The sequence below is a fragment of the Macadamia integrifolia genome, chromosome 10, assembly GCF_013358625.1.
Source record: "Macadamia integrifolia cultivar HAES 741 chromosome 10, SCU_Mint_v3, whole genome shotgun sequence".
In the NCBI taxonomy this organism is placed as follows: domain Eukaryota; kingdom Viridiplantae; phylum Streptophyta; class Magnoliopsida; order Proteales; family Proteaceae; genus Macadamia; species Macadamia integrifolia.
In genome coordinates, this window is record NC_056566.1 from 14525479 (window position 1) to 14542522 (window position 17044).

General features: G+C 37.5%; 2 protein-coding genes across 4 annotated transcripts in view; one reads left to right on the forward strand and one right to left on the reverse strand.

Annotated features, from left to right (window-relative positions):
* The first annotated feature begins 9813 nt into the window (after positions 1-9813).
* Positions 9814-12415, forward strand: LOC122092149 (xyloglucan galactosyltransferase MUR3-like). Its single transcript, XM_042662481.1, has one exon. It carries the CDS (start codon positions 10386-10388, stop codon positions 12078-12080), a length of 1695 nt encoding a protein of 564 aa, XP_042518415.1. The 5' UTR covers positions 9814-10385; the 3' UTR covers positions 12081-12415.
* Positions 12416-13696: 1281 nt separating this feature from the next.
* The window catches only part of LOC122091919, a 10325-nt gene continuing 6977 nt past the window's right edge, over positions 13697-17044 (reverse strand). For 2 of the 3 annotated variants that reach the window (XM_042662164.1, XM_042662162.1), the window contains exons 2-4: positions 16462-16532; positions 16148-16283; positions 13697-13956 (exon numbers count right to left, since the gene is read on the reverse strand). In XM_042662164.1, the coding sequence (XP_042518098.1) occupies positions 13877-13956; positions 16148-16283; positions 16462-16532 (287 nt within the window). In that variant the 3' untranslated portion in view covers positions 13697-13876. Of the gene's footprint in view, positions 13957-16147; positions 16284-16461; positions 16538-17044 lie in introns of all 3 variants that reach the window. The other variant, XM_042662163.1, reaches the window with a different exon arrangement.

Genomic DNA, 17044 nt, shown 5'->3' on the forward strand with positions numbered 1-17044 from the left:
AACTTGGATTCGGTCCAGTTCAATAGTGGGATGTCCGATTCCAAGTAATTGGGACGATTCCTCATCGATTCCATTCCTAAGGGGACCAATCTCAGAACCATTCCGTTACTTAATGGTCACATAAATAGAATCCGTTCCCGTTCAATAATGGAATTGTTTGGTTTTAGTTCTGGTGCCTTAATGGTTCTGGGCTATCAAAGTGTCAAACACTGCACATTTGGGCGATAGTTTAGTGGTTTGGCATTGCTCGCTTAAGAGCGTGTCTAGAGATTGATCAGTTTGGCATTGCTCGCTTAAGAGCGTGTCTGGAGATTGATCAGTGGATCAACTACCCTTGTAAATGCATCGTTGCTATTATACACCATTAATTCCCCCCTACTCTCTATCCCTTGGGCCCAAGTGGTCGCCCCTTTCTGTTCGGGACCACCATAGTGGTGGGTCCAACTTAGCACCAAAAAAAATAAAAATTCTCAAGTGTTCAAATATATCCAACATTTCTAAATATACAAAAAACTTTTCCAAGCATACAAATAATTAACTATGGGGATTTTTTTATTGACACACCTCAGTGTCAATTTTTTTGTAATTTTACTTTTTTACCCTTTTGGTATGACACCATTTTTTTCCCAATGAGGTTAATAGTGTCATTTATTTTACATGTACACTTGCAATGACAATTTTTTTTTTCTTTTGCTAACTAGGAGCCCTTCAAACCTGCCCAGTTTTACGAATCAGGCCCAAGGGTAAACACCAGTTACACGTAGCCACACCTAATCCATGTACTAGATCAGTCGCGAGAAGACTCGAGCTGAAGACGTCTATTAACACACAACGCATTTGGACCAGCGGATCGGCGACATACTCGCATCATAATGACAACTTTCGAAAATGATATAATGATAAGTCAAATTCTACTTATTTTGAAAACCCTTTTATACCCCTTTCTTATAAACCTTTTAGGAATAAGAAAAGAGATAATTAAGAGATATGAAGTTGTAAATAAACCTATAGAGGTATCATTCTGGCATTCTCATAACTATATATTTCTTACCATACAAATGTTCAAATATCAATTCTTAAACATACAAACAGTCAAATATGTGATAAAATCATTAATATTTAGTAATAACAATTAACAACATAATTGAGAACTCTTGGTTTTTCCTTATAATTACAATATAATCCTTATATTAGCCATAACTATTATGTATTAACCCTACATTAGTACTTTAAGTGTGTTAAGCAGGTCCTATCATCCTGGTCTAGCCGGTTTTTTGTTGGACTTTCAGATGTCTCAATAGCTTGCTTTGACCACTGCTATTTGTTCTGTTCCTACAACCTGTGGATAGCTGTCAAAGATGACTAACCAAAGTGTTATAAGCTTTGAATGGAAGCCCAGGTAAATGGCGATAGTAATTCTAACTATCTTAAGATAGTGAAATTTCTTGTCGCATAAGTAGCAACCTACACGAATGGATCAGTTCTAGAATGATTCCTGGTTTTAGGATCCAAATTGACACCCTTAGATAGGACACAAATGGAAGTTACCATTTCAATATTCCATCCTTCTCTTCCTTTCTCCACTTGTTAATTCTTTGTTTTGATGATGGTGGACCTTCCTTCTTGGCTTTGCTAAAAGGGGTGCCCAACCAATTACTTCAGCTGATTAACAATAACTTTACTTACCAACCAACCTTTTCAGTGGACAGTGGGGCAAGGATTAGAACCTGAAATAGATAGATTTCAAAGAGAAGTTAAACCTAATTAAAGAATGGGAGGAGGTTGGGTGAGCTTTCGGTTCATCTGGAGTTAGCGACTCAACCAATGGGAGGATTGAAATGCGAGAGGTGGAGGAGACTTTTCCAAAGGAAGGAAGAGAGAGATAGACAGACACAAAGGCGGGTGTATGGCTAGCACACCAACCTGGCCTTTTACATTAAAGAATTGCTGAAAGGTCTCATGGACAAAGGGTGGCCTTAATCATCAAAGCCAGGAAGGAAAACTAAAAATAAGAGAAAGGACACACCAATAGATCACCACCTTCAGTACAGCAATGGACAGGAATCCAGGTGGGGGGTTTCTGTGTTCTTTCGACACTCACATGCTTAAATCTCTCTTCTCCATATATCATTTCTCATGGGTCCCCAACACCATGAGGTTGAGCACTCCTTAGCCATTATTGATTTGTAATACATTGCTCAACTAACCAACATTATCTGTCATTTATCTCTCTTACAGTCCTTAATTTCCTCAGACAAACACCTATACTGGATCTGGGGACTCCATGAAAGTTGTTTCATGGAACTGTAACTTTGAAACTTTTAGTCATGACTGGTGGAAATGGTAGTTGTTTAACCATTTTGATTGTTCACAAAAGTCTGCAACTCGCTACCACCATGACTCAATATGCAAGCAAAAAAGTCAAAATTTTATTTTGGAGGTTTTGGTTTTGTTTCTTCAGAAAATTTTTTTCCTATCAAGACCCAAAAAGGGTTTTGATAGGAAAAATATTTTAATCATGACCCATTAACTCACATGAATTTTTTAGGGAAAACTTCCCAACAAGGCTAGAATGCAGTTTTTCTCACATGATTTTTTTTTTCTCTCACCCACTCTGAATATGTGGGTTTTCTAGGGTTCGATCCAATCCTAGCCAATTCCGGCATATTCCATACTGATTCCTGACAAGATCTGATGGGGACGCCAATATAGGCTTTCATTACGTTGATTCCCCACTATAAACAAGATTCACATGTGAGGATACCAATTTCCCTTAAGCATCAAGTTTTAATATCCAAGTCCCATAAGATAATTAAATTAGTTCACAATACAATCTTATTTGCGCAAAAGTAAGATTGCTCCACTGCGATCTAGTGGTCATGGATTAAAGTAAAAAAATAGCTCTTCATAAAATGGCACGGGAGGAGTAAGACTACGAACATTATGATTCTCCCTAGACCCTACGGTGATGAAAACCTAATGCACTAGGTACCCCCTTTTTTTTCTATTGTATTTGCATTTGGATATAGTATTCTGCAGGTGCTTGGTTCATTTAACAAAAGGAGAAGGAAACTATAGATAATAAGTCCAAATGCACTCCATGGGCAGCTACCTGATCTTCCCTGCAGCCTAAATCAAAATATATAAAAAAAATTTTAATCTTTGTTAACTCTTCTCCATAACTTTTTTTTTTTTTGGGTGTAGGGGGGAAGGGATCAGAGGCACAAATATATTAACCAAAGACGAAACCAGATAAACTTTGACCGGAAGAAGAATATAAAAAGGCGGGGAGTAATTGGGACCACCAAAATGAGACAGAAAACCTGAAGGGTCCACCAACCTGAACATGAGCTTCACAGAGCTTGGCTGGTCTTGATAAATTTTAGTGAACATGGGAGGCATTTTTTTTTATTTTTGGTAAATAGAATCTTTAATTAACTAATTTTAGTATTAATTAATTAAATGTATTTATATATTACCATTACAATATTTGTTGCACACACTGGGAGACCAGACGTAAGTCAATGGGTCAGCCCAAACAACCAAAAAAAAAAAATAATAATAATTAGAAAGCTTCGAACGTTAGGTACACAATAGCACGTGCGGCCAATGAAAGGATGTGTACGAGTATCTTTAACACAAGTAATATAATCTTTTTGGACCCACCATGTCTAGATGCAGACACAAACTAACATATATGATTCTTTTTTCCTATTATTTATTAGAGTTGTTAGGTGAAGAGGCCCCAACTTGTTTCATTCAGAGGTTTAAACACCAGACCAAAGATGCTCGTCTGGTCTGGTTCACCCATTCAACCAGATTATGACCTAGTAACTAATAAGCAGGCCTTACTTGCAAGACACTAGAAATTTTATGGGTGTGCATAGTTGTGCCACTAGAAAGTTGACGTGGCAATTTTGGTTGTTTAGAGAATGATTCAATTGGATTGATCGCATGTCAAATTTTAACTTAAAAATTTAATAAATTAATTTCCATCATATTCTTTCTTGTATGTCCATGCATTCCTCTATAACCCCATAAACCTACTCTCTTCATAGATCTAGATATTTTATTCATTTATTTGTCATTTGGCCATCTCTCTTTGTTGTAGCATATGAAAGACATATGATCTAGGAGTTTCCGGGCCTACTTGCCCACAACATCTCTCTCTCTCTCTCTCATACAAAAAACATAAATTATATAGGAAAAAGGATTCTTGCCGGTCTGGTGCAAACAACACCCAGACTAAGTGGGCATGAAAAGACCATTGTGCCCTCCCCCACAGTGTGCTGAAGATGCTCTCGTACGCTGGTGTTACCTACACCAGACCGACAAGGTTCTTTTGTCCTATCATATATGTGTTCTTGACTACTCTCTCTCTCTCTCTCTCACACACACACACACAAAGAAAAAACACAAATTATATAGGGAAAAGGATTCTTGCCGGTCTGGTGCAAACAATGCCCAGACTGAGTGGGCATGAAAAGACCGTTGTGCCCTCCCCAATAGTGTGCTGAAGATGCTCTCGTACGCTAGTGTTACCTACACCAGATCGACAAGGTTCTTATGTCCTGTGTTCTTGACTACTCTCTCTCTCTCTCTCTCTCTCTCTCTCTCTCTCTCTCTCTCTCACACACACACACACACACACACACACACACACACACACACAGAGATAAAACAGAAATTATATAGGAAGAGGATTCTTGTCGGTCTGGTGCAAACAATGCCCAGACTGAGTGGGCATGGAAAAACCATTGTGCCCTCCCCCACAGAGTGCTGAAGATGCTCTTGTACGTTGGTGTTACCTACACCAGACTGACAAGGTTCTTATGTCCCATCATATATGTGTTCTTGACTACTCTCTCTCTCTCTCTCTCTCTCTCTCACTCACACACACACACACACACGTATGCGTGTTCTTGACTAAGATGTTATTTGCTACTACTCAGTACCATGGTTTAAGATCTCGCTAATATCTCTCTTTTTTAAAAAGGCAAGGTGAGATGTATGACAAGTTATAATTATACAAAAACTTGACCAAGATCTCGAGATCTCACATCTCTCTAGTTTTTTGAGGAAAAAACACTAAGGAACAATGATTTTGGTGTTTTTGCTTGAGGATCTCCATTCCTACACTCACTGAAACTTAAAGAGTAGAGAATATTATCTCCTCATCCACATTTGTAGTTCTTTAATTTTCAATGTATGTGAATGTGACTCACCAATCATCAATGTTAATTGTTAAACAATTAAGTAATTATCTATGATGTCTTTTAAATTCTTATGATTATGTTGTGTCATGTGTTGATTGTAGAATGTGGATTGAGAAATTGAGCATATTGGCCTAGGGTCTGAAGAGTCGGAGACTATTTACGTAGGGTACAAATTCAAAGTACCATTTTAGGTTTAATTTGAAAAAAAAAAAATTGATGCTTCCATTGTGTTTAGAAGGCCTAAAATAGTGTAAATACTAAGTTTCAGGGGCTACAAAGACCATATGACCACCAAGACCAATCATCAAATCGACCGAGAAAAAATACATGATCTCGACGAGATCTTATTAGATCTCTCCTTTTTGAATCAGCGAGATGAGGGATGAGAGTGAGATCTTAAATCTTGCTCAGTACCACACTACACTCCTTCATTTTAGGGTCCATAATGCATTGACCACTCAATACAATTGCTACGTTTTTTTTTTAATGTAATTCTACACTTTGCTTAAAGATTAAGGGACCCTTTAATTTCCAAAAAATAAAAAAAGAAGAGGCCCCTTTAATAAGAAAAGGAAGAATATGGAGGAGCGAAGTCTCCAATCATCCGAAGAGGGTTAAGTAATTTTAACTTTTGCGCCTAAATGTTTAATTCCGATCTCCTAGTGAGGCTTTATAAGACCCTATGCTGATGCCTATCCATGGTTTGAGCTAGGGGTGTTAATCGTTCGTTTCGATCGAGTTAAATCAGTTTTGGTGTGAGAAGGGGTTAATTCAAAATCAAACCAATAAAGGAACATTTAGGTTCGATTGGTTTCAGTTCGATTTGGATTCTATTTAGTTCGATTTTCTTTCAATTGATTTGATATCAAGTTTGGTTAAATCCGAAAGCATATATTATTTTTTTCTTTAATGATTTTTGGCTTTGTATTGGTTTTTATATCGTTTGGAGTTTGGATTTCATATGATTATTCATGCTTGGTGTTCGATCGGTTTCAATGCAATTTAATTTTCAGTTGGTTCGACAATACCCTAATCCGAAATCAAAAACCAATAAGAAATCAGTTTGATTTGAGATTTTTCAGTTAGTTCGGTCCGGTTTAACTAGTTTGATCTAGGGTTTGACAACCCTATGATCTTAAACATTTATACTCATTGTTTATTTAACGTATGATTGTCATCTCAACTTCTCTACCTTGAGCATTTTACTCGTGAAGATCTCAACTCTAAATCATGGTCAAAGAGAATGGATTATATGGTTACATTTTGGAAGCATTTGGAATTGTATGGTGAATGTCTTCAAATTTTCCACCTTTCAAAAAAATGTCTTCAATTAATATTGAGTTTAGTACAATTTATTGAAATGCATACGAAACACAACACACTGTTATTTTGGTTTACTCATGTTATTTGAATAACATAAGAATTATGGTGATGAAACTTCAAATGACACAATTATGGCATTAGTGAAAATCAATGAAAGCAATTTATTTGGAAATGTCCACTGAGCTCTTCACTGCAAGAAAATGTAGCATTAGAGGCATTTATAGAATGCTTTTTAGAGGTAATTTTCTATGGCATCAATCCCTAAAGTGAGGGTGAGACGGAAGTGGTGAATCATTGCCTCAGTGACTTTCTTCTCTAATTTTCGCAAAATAAGAAAAGGAACTAGGCAACTACTAAGCCTTTACTCATATAAAGTTTAGTCTAAAAGCTCATGGTCAATTGGTCTCCCCATCCAGGCCTGATTGGCGGGACTGTGAAAAAGCCTTCCTTTACGTTACCCAAAAAAAAAAAAGATTCTTGTTTCGAACTTATCTTTTTTTGTGTGTACAAGTACATGACTAGGGAAGTCATGGAAGGAAACAAAGAAAGAGTAGTGCAACAAGCCATAAGGCAAAGTAGGAGCTTAATAATTTTCACCATGGGTGGTGGGTGGTGTCGGTTAAGGGTAGTTCATCCTAAAACGCAAAAGTAATGCATTGTTCGTGATCATGAGAAGACATGGTCTTTTATTCTTGATATTGCCACGTTCCATACAATAGTTTTGTTAACCGCACTATCAGACATACTGAAATAACCTAGAGAGGGTGAATAAGTTATAATAATGGAATTTGACTTTTTCCGATGCACTGTCCCAAGTGTGATTGTAAATAAGAAATGCAGAATAAAATAGAACAAACACAATCACACAACACCGAAAATTATAGTGGTTTGACTCAATCCAAGTCTAGTCCACTCCTTACAAGAATCCTCTTGTAAGGTATTTCACTAATTCTCCCTTTCAGTATGGCAGATAGGGAAGAAAACCTTTACAATCTTTTTCACAGATAAAAGTATCCTTACAAATCCCCTTTATAGACAGAGAGACGCCTTTACAATCTCTTTTGGAGGTAAAGAGACACCTTCATATTTTTAGGATAAAAGAAATCTTACAACCCTAAGTACAGTCTAGAATTATAAAAACATAAATAAATAATGAGTAGTGGAATAAGAGGAATATCTCAAGTGTGGTGCAAATGTAAAGAATGAAAGATGAATGATGCACATTTTATAAAGTCATCTCTTATGGCTTTGACTTGCACAGGAAAGAGTGGAGAACTTGATTGAGACTTGACCTTTTAGTTGGGATTAGAATAATCGAACAACTCAAGTATGATAGAATAATCTTAATGACTCTTGAATATTTACAATAATGTTCTTAATGCTCTTTCTTAATTGATATTTAATTAAGAGCAAGTAGGGTATTTATAGGTGAGCTTAGTGAAGCATTTTAGGTAGGAAAGCAGGTTGTAACAGTTGTATTCTGGGACCACTAGTCGACCGGAAAGAGCCGTTGAGGTAAAAACTAGCGGTTGGAGCTTTTCCAGGGAGGCACCGATCATCCGGGACTTTCAACCGGTCGATTGGCTATGGTCTCAGACTGTTCCGATCAACCAGTACTTCTATCCGGTTGACCGCCAGCTTGACAGATTCTGTTATGTCAGAATTCTATTATACTGACTTGTTGTCGGTGATTTGACCATAACTTTTTTGTCCGACCTCGGATTAACCCGAAACTAGTTGTGTGGGAATCATGACTAGATTTCTTACAACTTTTATGAAGATCCATTTCCTAATATTAACTCTAAGGTTACCCAAAATGCCATTGATTCAGGTCAATTTGTTTTCACAGAGTTTTGCTAGAGCATATTGCACTCTACCACCTAAGGTCATTCTAATATGATGCATGAGGTGCGTGCATATGCAATGTGTGTACAAATTACAAAATATATTCTTCTTTCCTATGGTCTTCATCTTGGATCTTGATGTCTTCATCTTCGGTCTTGAATGTCTTTATTATCTTAAGTCTTGAATGTCTTTAAGCTTCAACATCATGTTTACATGAGTTCAATCCTTGATGTCTTGATTCTACCATTCTAAGTGTTTCTTCAAACTAATTATACTTTCTTCAAGATAATCACATTTTATCAAACCAAGTTAAAAACGTATGTTTATTTGTTAACACCAAAACATATTAAAGAGTGTGGACATGTTTCTCAACACATACTGCTTTATCTTTAGCCACAGAGATCCATAGATTTGGAATCCATGGATCTCAATTTTGATTATAGTTGCAAATTATTATGATATCAACCCCAACACTGGTGGTCGTACAGATTGGCCATATCAGGTTTATTCCAGCATAACAAATGAAAGAATAATTTTTTTACTATATCAGTTCATACATTATCGATGTCGTATTTATAGTTTTAAAGATCGTCCAAATTGAATTGATATAAGTTAAAATCAATCTCAATACTTGACCGGTCCAATAACAATCCATTAGTAAGTTATAAGGTAAAATGTTGCAAAAAACGTCAATTAAAACAGAGATAAATCTATTTGATCCAGTCTGATCCTGACCAATACATTGATATAATTTTTATCTTGATTAATATCAGCTGAGATTGATCCTGATTTTTAAGATCTTGGTCCTGTCGGTATTGATGCCTATACCAATTAATAACATTGCCCCCAATACTAGATCCATGGCCGTAGTTGTCTCTTCACTTCTTTAAGACTCATATTAATTAAAAAAATACCATTATAATGTAATAATTAATTTATGTGTTTATTCTTTTTCTTAGATTCAAATTTTATTTTTAATTTTCTTTCCTTCTCCAATTCATTTCTTAGACGACCAAACTTAGTCATGAATTTCATATGTTTTATCTCATTAGATTAAATGGGAAGAATTGTGGACCCACCACCAATATGTAAAGAGTCTTGCTCCCTAGTGATTCTGATTAACAATCACAATCGAATGATTGGCATCTCATACACTTCTTATGACATCATTATCTACATAATCATGAGCATTAATAACTGAAAGGAGTCAACATTTTCCGTATAGAATCTATCAATCTCCAATCATAGCAACGCCAATCCCGGGTGGGGGCGACCCAAGCCACGTTACCTTCTCATCCAACGTGGCATGTAGGGGGCCACACCAACAGACGATCTGACGTGGCATACAAACCGAGAGCTACCGAGTCACCGACACGCCGAGGACGGCGTATGATCCTAACGTGCGCCAGCTTGTCTACTCGGTTTAGAAACACATCCCTCGTTTCATCTTCTTGAAAAGAAAAATCTGCACTCTTCCAAAACACGAAAGATCCAAAAAAACTAGTCTTGTCAATGCACCGAAATCCCTGTAAGTTCTGTTCTCCATCCTTCGTAGGAATTTTCTTCAAAGTTCAAGTACATTATCAACTAGATCTGGTTCGAATTTCTTGAGAACTGACATTTTTGGACGATCCAAGGTTAATTTTTTCAACATTCTCGTTAAAGGTACTGTTCTTTATGAATCCATAGGTTCTGATTTCGGTTTAGGTTGTTTTGTTTGATCATTTCAGTTATTGGGTTCTGATTCTTTGCTTTCGAACTTTGTTCGTTTGAGTTCTTGTCGAATTTGAGTTACATTTGATCCATTTTATGATTCTAGAACCCTGGATTGATACCTTAAGGTAGATTCCCATCAGTTTGCTTCATGAGATTAACGCTAGAATTTGTGTAATCTGAGCTTCTTGGGTTTTCGATGGTAGAATTAGGTTTTATGTGCCTAATCTGGAAGACCCATTTCGGATTTTTGTTTCGATTGGCCAAAACCTGACCTATTGATATCTGATGAGACGCCGCCCGGCGGCGAGCAATCCTCTTGACCTAATGGAGAAGGCTACCGGAAAGAATCAACGGTCCCGTCTTTTTTGGCTACTGTCTTTGTCTGTCTTGTTCTGGTTATTACTCTTCTACTTCCATTTTGTCATAATTGGAGGTGGTGGTGGTGGTACCGTTGATGAATACATGAAACTAGAGCCTAATCCATCGCAAAGCCAGCAACCCAAGGTGCAACCCAAGGCGCAACCGAAGGCTCCTCGTTTGCCGAAAAACTATCCGTTCATGCGGGCTTTGAGAACAGTAGAGAACAAGAGCGATCCTTGTGGGGGAAGGTACATCTATGTCCATGACCTTCCTCCACAGTTCAATGAGGATATGCTCAAGGAGTGCAAGAGTCTCAGCCTCTGGACCAACATGTGTAAATTCACAACCAATGCAGGGCTTGGCCCTCCACTGGAGAATGTTGAAGGGGTTTTCTCTAAAACTGGATGGTATGCCACCAACCAGTTTGCTGTGGATGTAATCTTTAGCAACAGGATGAAGCAGTATGAGTGTTTGACACAAGATTCTTCTATTGCTGCTGCCATCTTTGTCCCATTTTATGCTGGTTTGGATATATCTCGCTATCTTTGGGGTTACAACACTTCCGTTCGAGATGCATCTTCTCTTGCTTTGGTGGATTGGCTTGTCAAGATACCAGAGTGGAATGTTATGGGTGGAAAGGACCATTTCCTGGTTGCTGGCCGAATAACTTGGGATTTCAGAAGATTATCTGATCAAGATTCTGATTGGGGAAGTAAGCTTTTGTTTCTTCCATCTGCGAAGAACATGTCGATGCTGGTGGTCGAATCGAGTCCATGGAATGCCAATGATTTTGCTATACCATACCCTACCTACTTCCATCCAGCAAACGATTCTGAAGTCTTTTTGTGGCAGGATCGTATGAGGAAATTGAAGAGGCCATGGCTTTTCTCTTTTGCTGGAGCTCCACGTCCTGGCAATCCCAAATCAATTAGAGGGCAGATCATTGAACAGTGCAAGAATTCCAAGGTTGGTAAGCTATTGGAATGTGATTTTGGGGAGAGCAAATGCCATTCTCCAAGCAGTATTATGCAGATGTTCCAGAGTTCTCTGTTTTGCCTTCAACCTCAAGGTGATTCTTACACTCGAAGATCAGCATTTGACTCCATGTTGGCTGGTTGTATACCTGTCTTTTTCCATCCTGGCTCAGCTTACACACAGTACACATGGCATCTGCCAAGAAATTATTCGAAGTACTCAGTGTTCATCCCTGAGGACGATATTCGTAAGAAGAGAGTTAGCATTGAGGAAAGGCTTCTCCAAATTTCTCCAGAGCAGGTTAAGATAATGAGGGAGGAGGTTATAAGCCTCATTCCAAGATTGATATTTGCAGATCCAAGGTCAAGATTGGAGACTCTTAAAGATGCATTTGATGTAGCAGTGCAGGCTGTTATTGACAAAGTTACCAAGTTGAGAAAGGACATCATTGAAGATCGTGAGGATCACAACTTTATTGAGGAGAATGCTTGGAAGTACGCACTGCTAGAGGAAGGACAACGTGAAGTGGGGGCTCATGAATGGGACCCTTTCTTCTCAAAACCAAAGGATAATGGCAATTCAGATGGTTCGTCTGCAGAAGCTGCTAAGAATTCTTGGAAGAATGAACAAAGGGATAAAACATGACTGGAGGAGAAGAAACTTCATCATATAAATTCCAGTCAAGCCTGATTCTTGCGGTCAGGAGCTTGAACAATCCTAGCTCCGCGAGTGAGAGATGCGGATGGCACGTATCATACCTAGTGAGAACCTTATGATGAAACTTTTGAGAACTTGCCATCATTCTTCTCATACCTGTGTTCAACCTTGTTTACATGTAAACGTGGGAGAATTGTTCTCCACATTCGAAATAATTTGGTTTCAGTAAAAATCAGATTCATTCCATTTTGCATTATAGTATGTATTTAGTTATTCTTTGTAACGTTTCTTACACAAGTAGACTGTGATCGTCTGTTCCTTGAGCTCTTGATCCTGTCACTACTAGAAGACTAATAATAAGCATTATCATTCATCATTTTCTGGTAACTTTATCCTGGTTCAGTATTTCTCAATTACAGGAAAGTATCATATTGGAATTCATTTGAACTTGCATGAAGTTTATCATTATAGTTGCATCTGCCCCATGGCTTAATAGATGCATCATTCTTGAGTATTACAACTGGACTAATTTCTTCAGGGTAAACGATGGAATAAATTTAGAGCAGACATGAAACTGATATTCTTTGTGAAACAATGGAAGGGTGATTACTCTGTTTAGGGGAGGTAAGTCATCTTCAGTAATTTACAGGTCTGCATGGTATGTGTAGGCTATTGGCATCTGTACTCTGTTCTGGATATATTTTCCAGAACAGATTATTCTGTTAAATTGTACTTGTGATACTGTCAGTGGTGCTGTGAGCAACAATGGATGAAGTTTGCACTCTGTGGCCTTTATTCTGCAGGTACCAGCAGGTGAGGCTGTGCCATGGCTGTGTAGAACCCAAGTTAAACGGACATCTTCATGTAGGAGCACAAAGTGTCCATGTATTTGTTTTAATGCCTGAACCTCCCTTATGAGCTCAATAAATCTCTTCAGCCACCAGCTCGAATCTGTAGTTCTTAAAACTTTGCTTGCTGCTTTGCTGTTTTTCTTCAATGAAAAGGTTGGGAGATTTGCTATTTTCTGAGTTTACCATCCACACTGTTCAAGTAGCAAAGAAAAGGGAGATTGGATTTTAATTGAAAAAGTTGTCCCGATACGAAGTTAGAACGGGAACTTTGTCTACCAAGTTAGAACAAATCTCAAATCTCAACTGGAATCCAGAATACCCAAGCGTTCATACAAAGGGTTTTGAGGCTTGGAGCCCTTGGCATAATTGTATGGTGGCCTCCACTCTCTTACCTTTTTTTCTTCTTTTAACCAATGTATCCAAACCCACTTACGTGAACCTTGATTAATCCTCAGGAGAGTAATCTACCGCCATGATCTCCACTTAAATTACAGATATACAAATGGATAATCGAACCTGGAACCGTGCGTCTATCCACACAATCCCCAATTCACCCTCCCTATTACCTTCATCCAAAATAGAAACTTAGTACTTAATCTGGTAATTTTTGGATCGGAGTAAGGTTTCTAATAACATTCTGTGATCCAACCATAAGAACCAATGTGCCGAATACTGTTCCAGAAAGTGACCAGAGATGGTTATATTTTCGCTTACCACACTAAGTCAATATGACAGAAGCACAGGGAAGTTGAATGATTGCAAATATAGATCTTCATGATATTGAATATTAAAGTCGAGAATACATAATAAAAAGTTGGTTATTATTACTTTACAATTGAATAAGTTTAAAAGCTTTACACCATCAAAGAGTGATGAGGGATAATCCTCCACTCCACCATTGTTGGGTTTGTGATTGTAATTTAGAAATTGATATTATGCTTGAGCTGTTCCATTTTTCTCAAGTTCTCGTTGCCTTGCTCTTTCCATCTTCCGCTTACGCCATTCCTCAAGAGCTGAAAGTCCAAATATTTATGAGAAGCAACCTTGTTACATCTCGAAACAAAACCGAACAACAGAATATGATTGCTCATCCACAGAAGTTCTAAGAAACAAAGTCCCAGAAGGTTATGCCTAAATTCACAATTTGTATCTCTCTCTCTTTTTTTTTTTTTTTTGGGTGAGGTGGAGTAGGGAGGGAGGAGGAAGGGGGAGGGAGTCCTCAATTTTCAATCTAAAAGGCATGGAACTCTGAGAAATTAATTTATACAATGAAACAGGGTTGATATTTTGCCCCCGCAAGATGATTATTGTATTCTGAGAACCATCAATTTACCATATACCATTTCAGACACCAGGAGTTTTTGCGAGCTATAGAAGTAAGTTCAAAAGAGATTGACTCTGCAATCTCAAAGCAGCAGAGAAGCTTTACTGATAAAGTTTTCAGTGATAAGTCTTTCCATTTTTATACCCAAATAAATATTCACGAAAGTACCATCCAAGTCCAGATGAGCTGTATAGCATTAGAAGCCATAGCCAATCATCAGTCAATAAACACTAGCATGATCCCACCAATACTTGGATATTGCAAGTTGCAAGATACTCTTTCTAAAGAGTTTTTATAATTTTATGCAGAAGTCTACAAGGTACACTAACAGCAATGTATGAACAAAGAAACAATTTAATATCCTGTCGCACTCAAACAAATATGATCATTAAAGTAGCTAACCATATATTTATTCAAACGGATCTTGCTTTCTTGGCGCTAGGTTGATCCAAGATATGACTTGGATCAGTGCATAGTGGACATGTTGCTAGGACAGTTCTCCTCCCTGACTCTACAAGCTACCACCCCAACCAAAATAATTATCATAATGACAATAACGGGAAAAACCCTCCTTGCAACTGGCCTGTACCATGGTCTAGTTCTGGCTATGATATGGGTAGAATAATCCATGCCCATTATTAACAGGTGACATACGTACTAACAAGATATCATTAGGCCAATTGGAGTTCATCAGTCCTAATTACCAGACATTTTGGAGACTAGGAAGGGAAAAGCGATCAGGAAGATTAAAAAACATGTTCTCACCATTTGTCAAAAAATGAAAGCAAGGCTAGAAGATGGATCTCGCTGATTATCTAGGAAGCTAGGAAAATTGATTACGTATCTCATGATACAATGGTTCTTAACCTTCACAGATATCAGTGCTGGTGACCACAAATCTAAAAACATCAATGGTGACAATATTCTGTATTGTTTTTGATCCATGACCACTGCAAGACTGTTGATTTAGTCCATATCAAGCATTTTAATAAATGTTCTCATATCAAGCTATGCTGTCTACAGAAGATGCATATGGAAAGATTGAACATAAATTATAATAATCCCCCCCCCCCCCCCCCCCCCCGAATTGAAGGCAAGATGCATGGTTATTTTATATATATTTTTTTCCTTCTATCGTAGCAAACATTCATTGGGGATGGGGAACAATGAAGCAAAAGCCAATAGTGACAACAGTTTCTGCTCCCTCAAGAAAAGCACGTCAAGAACAAAAGTGTTCATTTGAAGAAGCATAGAACTGTTAAAAATTTTAAGGGAAAGTGACAAGCGGGCACAAGTGTATCAGTTATAAATAAAAGCATGTGGAAGAGTAGCATAGAAAGAATATCGAGGTTATATAGGGTGAAAGGACCAAAAAATATTCTTAAATATTTGATTAGTGGAGAGGTGTTAGTAAATCTCAATCATAACTAAGGGATAGAGTTGAAGGAATAGGGATCTGAAAATTTTCTCTTTTGCTCTATTTTGTACTTGGCAATTCATTTTTGCCCGCTATTTCCGTTTCTTCATAGAATCAGCAAATAATTATACTCTGCTATCTCTGTTCATCCCTTCAATAAGTTGAAACTCCATAGTGCTTGCAAAATATGACTCAAAAAGCCTTCTTTTATTTTAGCTTAATTTTAATCAATTTTTTGGCTCCTTCACATTATATTCAAAGGTTCCTGCCCTAGAGAAATCATGTTCCAGCATATATCTGATCAACATTCCAGAACAAATTATATTCTCGTGTAGTTTTTTGCACAGATTTCTCATATGTCAAAAATCATCATGGCCGATCAGTAGCTAAAGCAGTGCAAGAAAAGAAACCAAACCAAAACAAGATGCAGTTATAAATGGCTCATTGAGACTCAAGAAGTCACCTCTCTGGCTGTTAGCATCATTAAGAGGTCGGAAGTTCGTCAATCTCTTTGATAGATCAGCTGCAGCAGTCTGTTTAGTGGCTTTTGGTTGCACTGCCTGTGGTTCTACATTTGTTTCTTGTTCAATTTCCCTTACCTATGCATAAATGAATTATGAAGAACGGATTTTTTAGATTCAGCATGTCATGTATGTCAAATTCAAAACTCTAAACTTAATTAATCACCCAGCTTTTCAGCAAGAGGAACTGGCTGGAACAAGTAATGGATATTTTGGTTCAAGGGAACCAACTATCATGCTACACAGTTGTACTTACTCTTTTTATCAGCTCCAGGGGCTCCATAGCACGGCGCAGTTCTTCAGATTCCTTAACATATCTCATTTCCACTGCACTTCAATATATCAAAATAAAAATATGTTCAAGTAAATTAGCAAGTTCAATGCTGATTCCATGATTTTAGAAAAACATTAAATAAATGTCGCTAGTTATAATGAGGTTATAATTGAAAATTGGAATAAAATAGAAAAAGAAGCTTTCTGAAGAAAATTAGAGTTAAAAAAAAACAACTCTGAGCATACGAGATACACTCCTATTTTACGACTATCAGTTTAGGATGTTTGGTTCAAGCAGCTACTCACTACCCAGATACCACCTTAGAGCTAATACCTTTTATTGTCACTCTAAAAATATGACATACAGGGTGGTTCCGAGATAAGACACATCCAAACTTCCCTTGGAGATTAGCCATCATACCATAACAAAGTTCCCTAAGAAAATTAGTAAAGATAAGGGAAGACAATCAAACAAAAGTTCATTTATGCTGTGTAAAGTTTCTGTAGCAATGTTAGAACAAGACTAACCAGAAACTACACCTTAGAGAAACAAAGGGAGAAGAAGA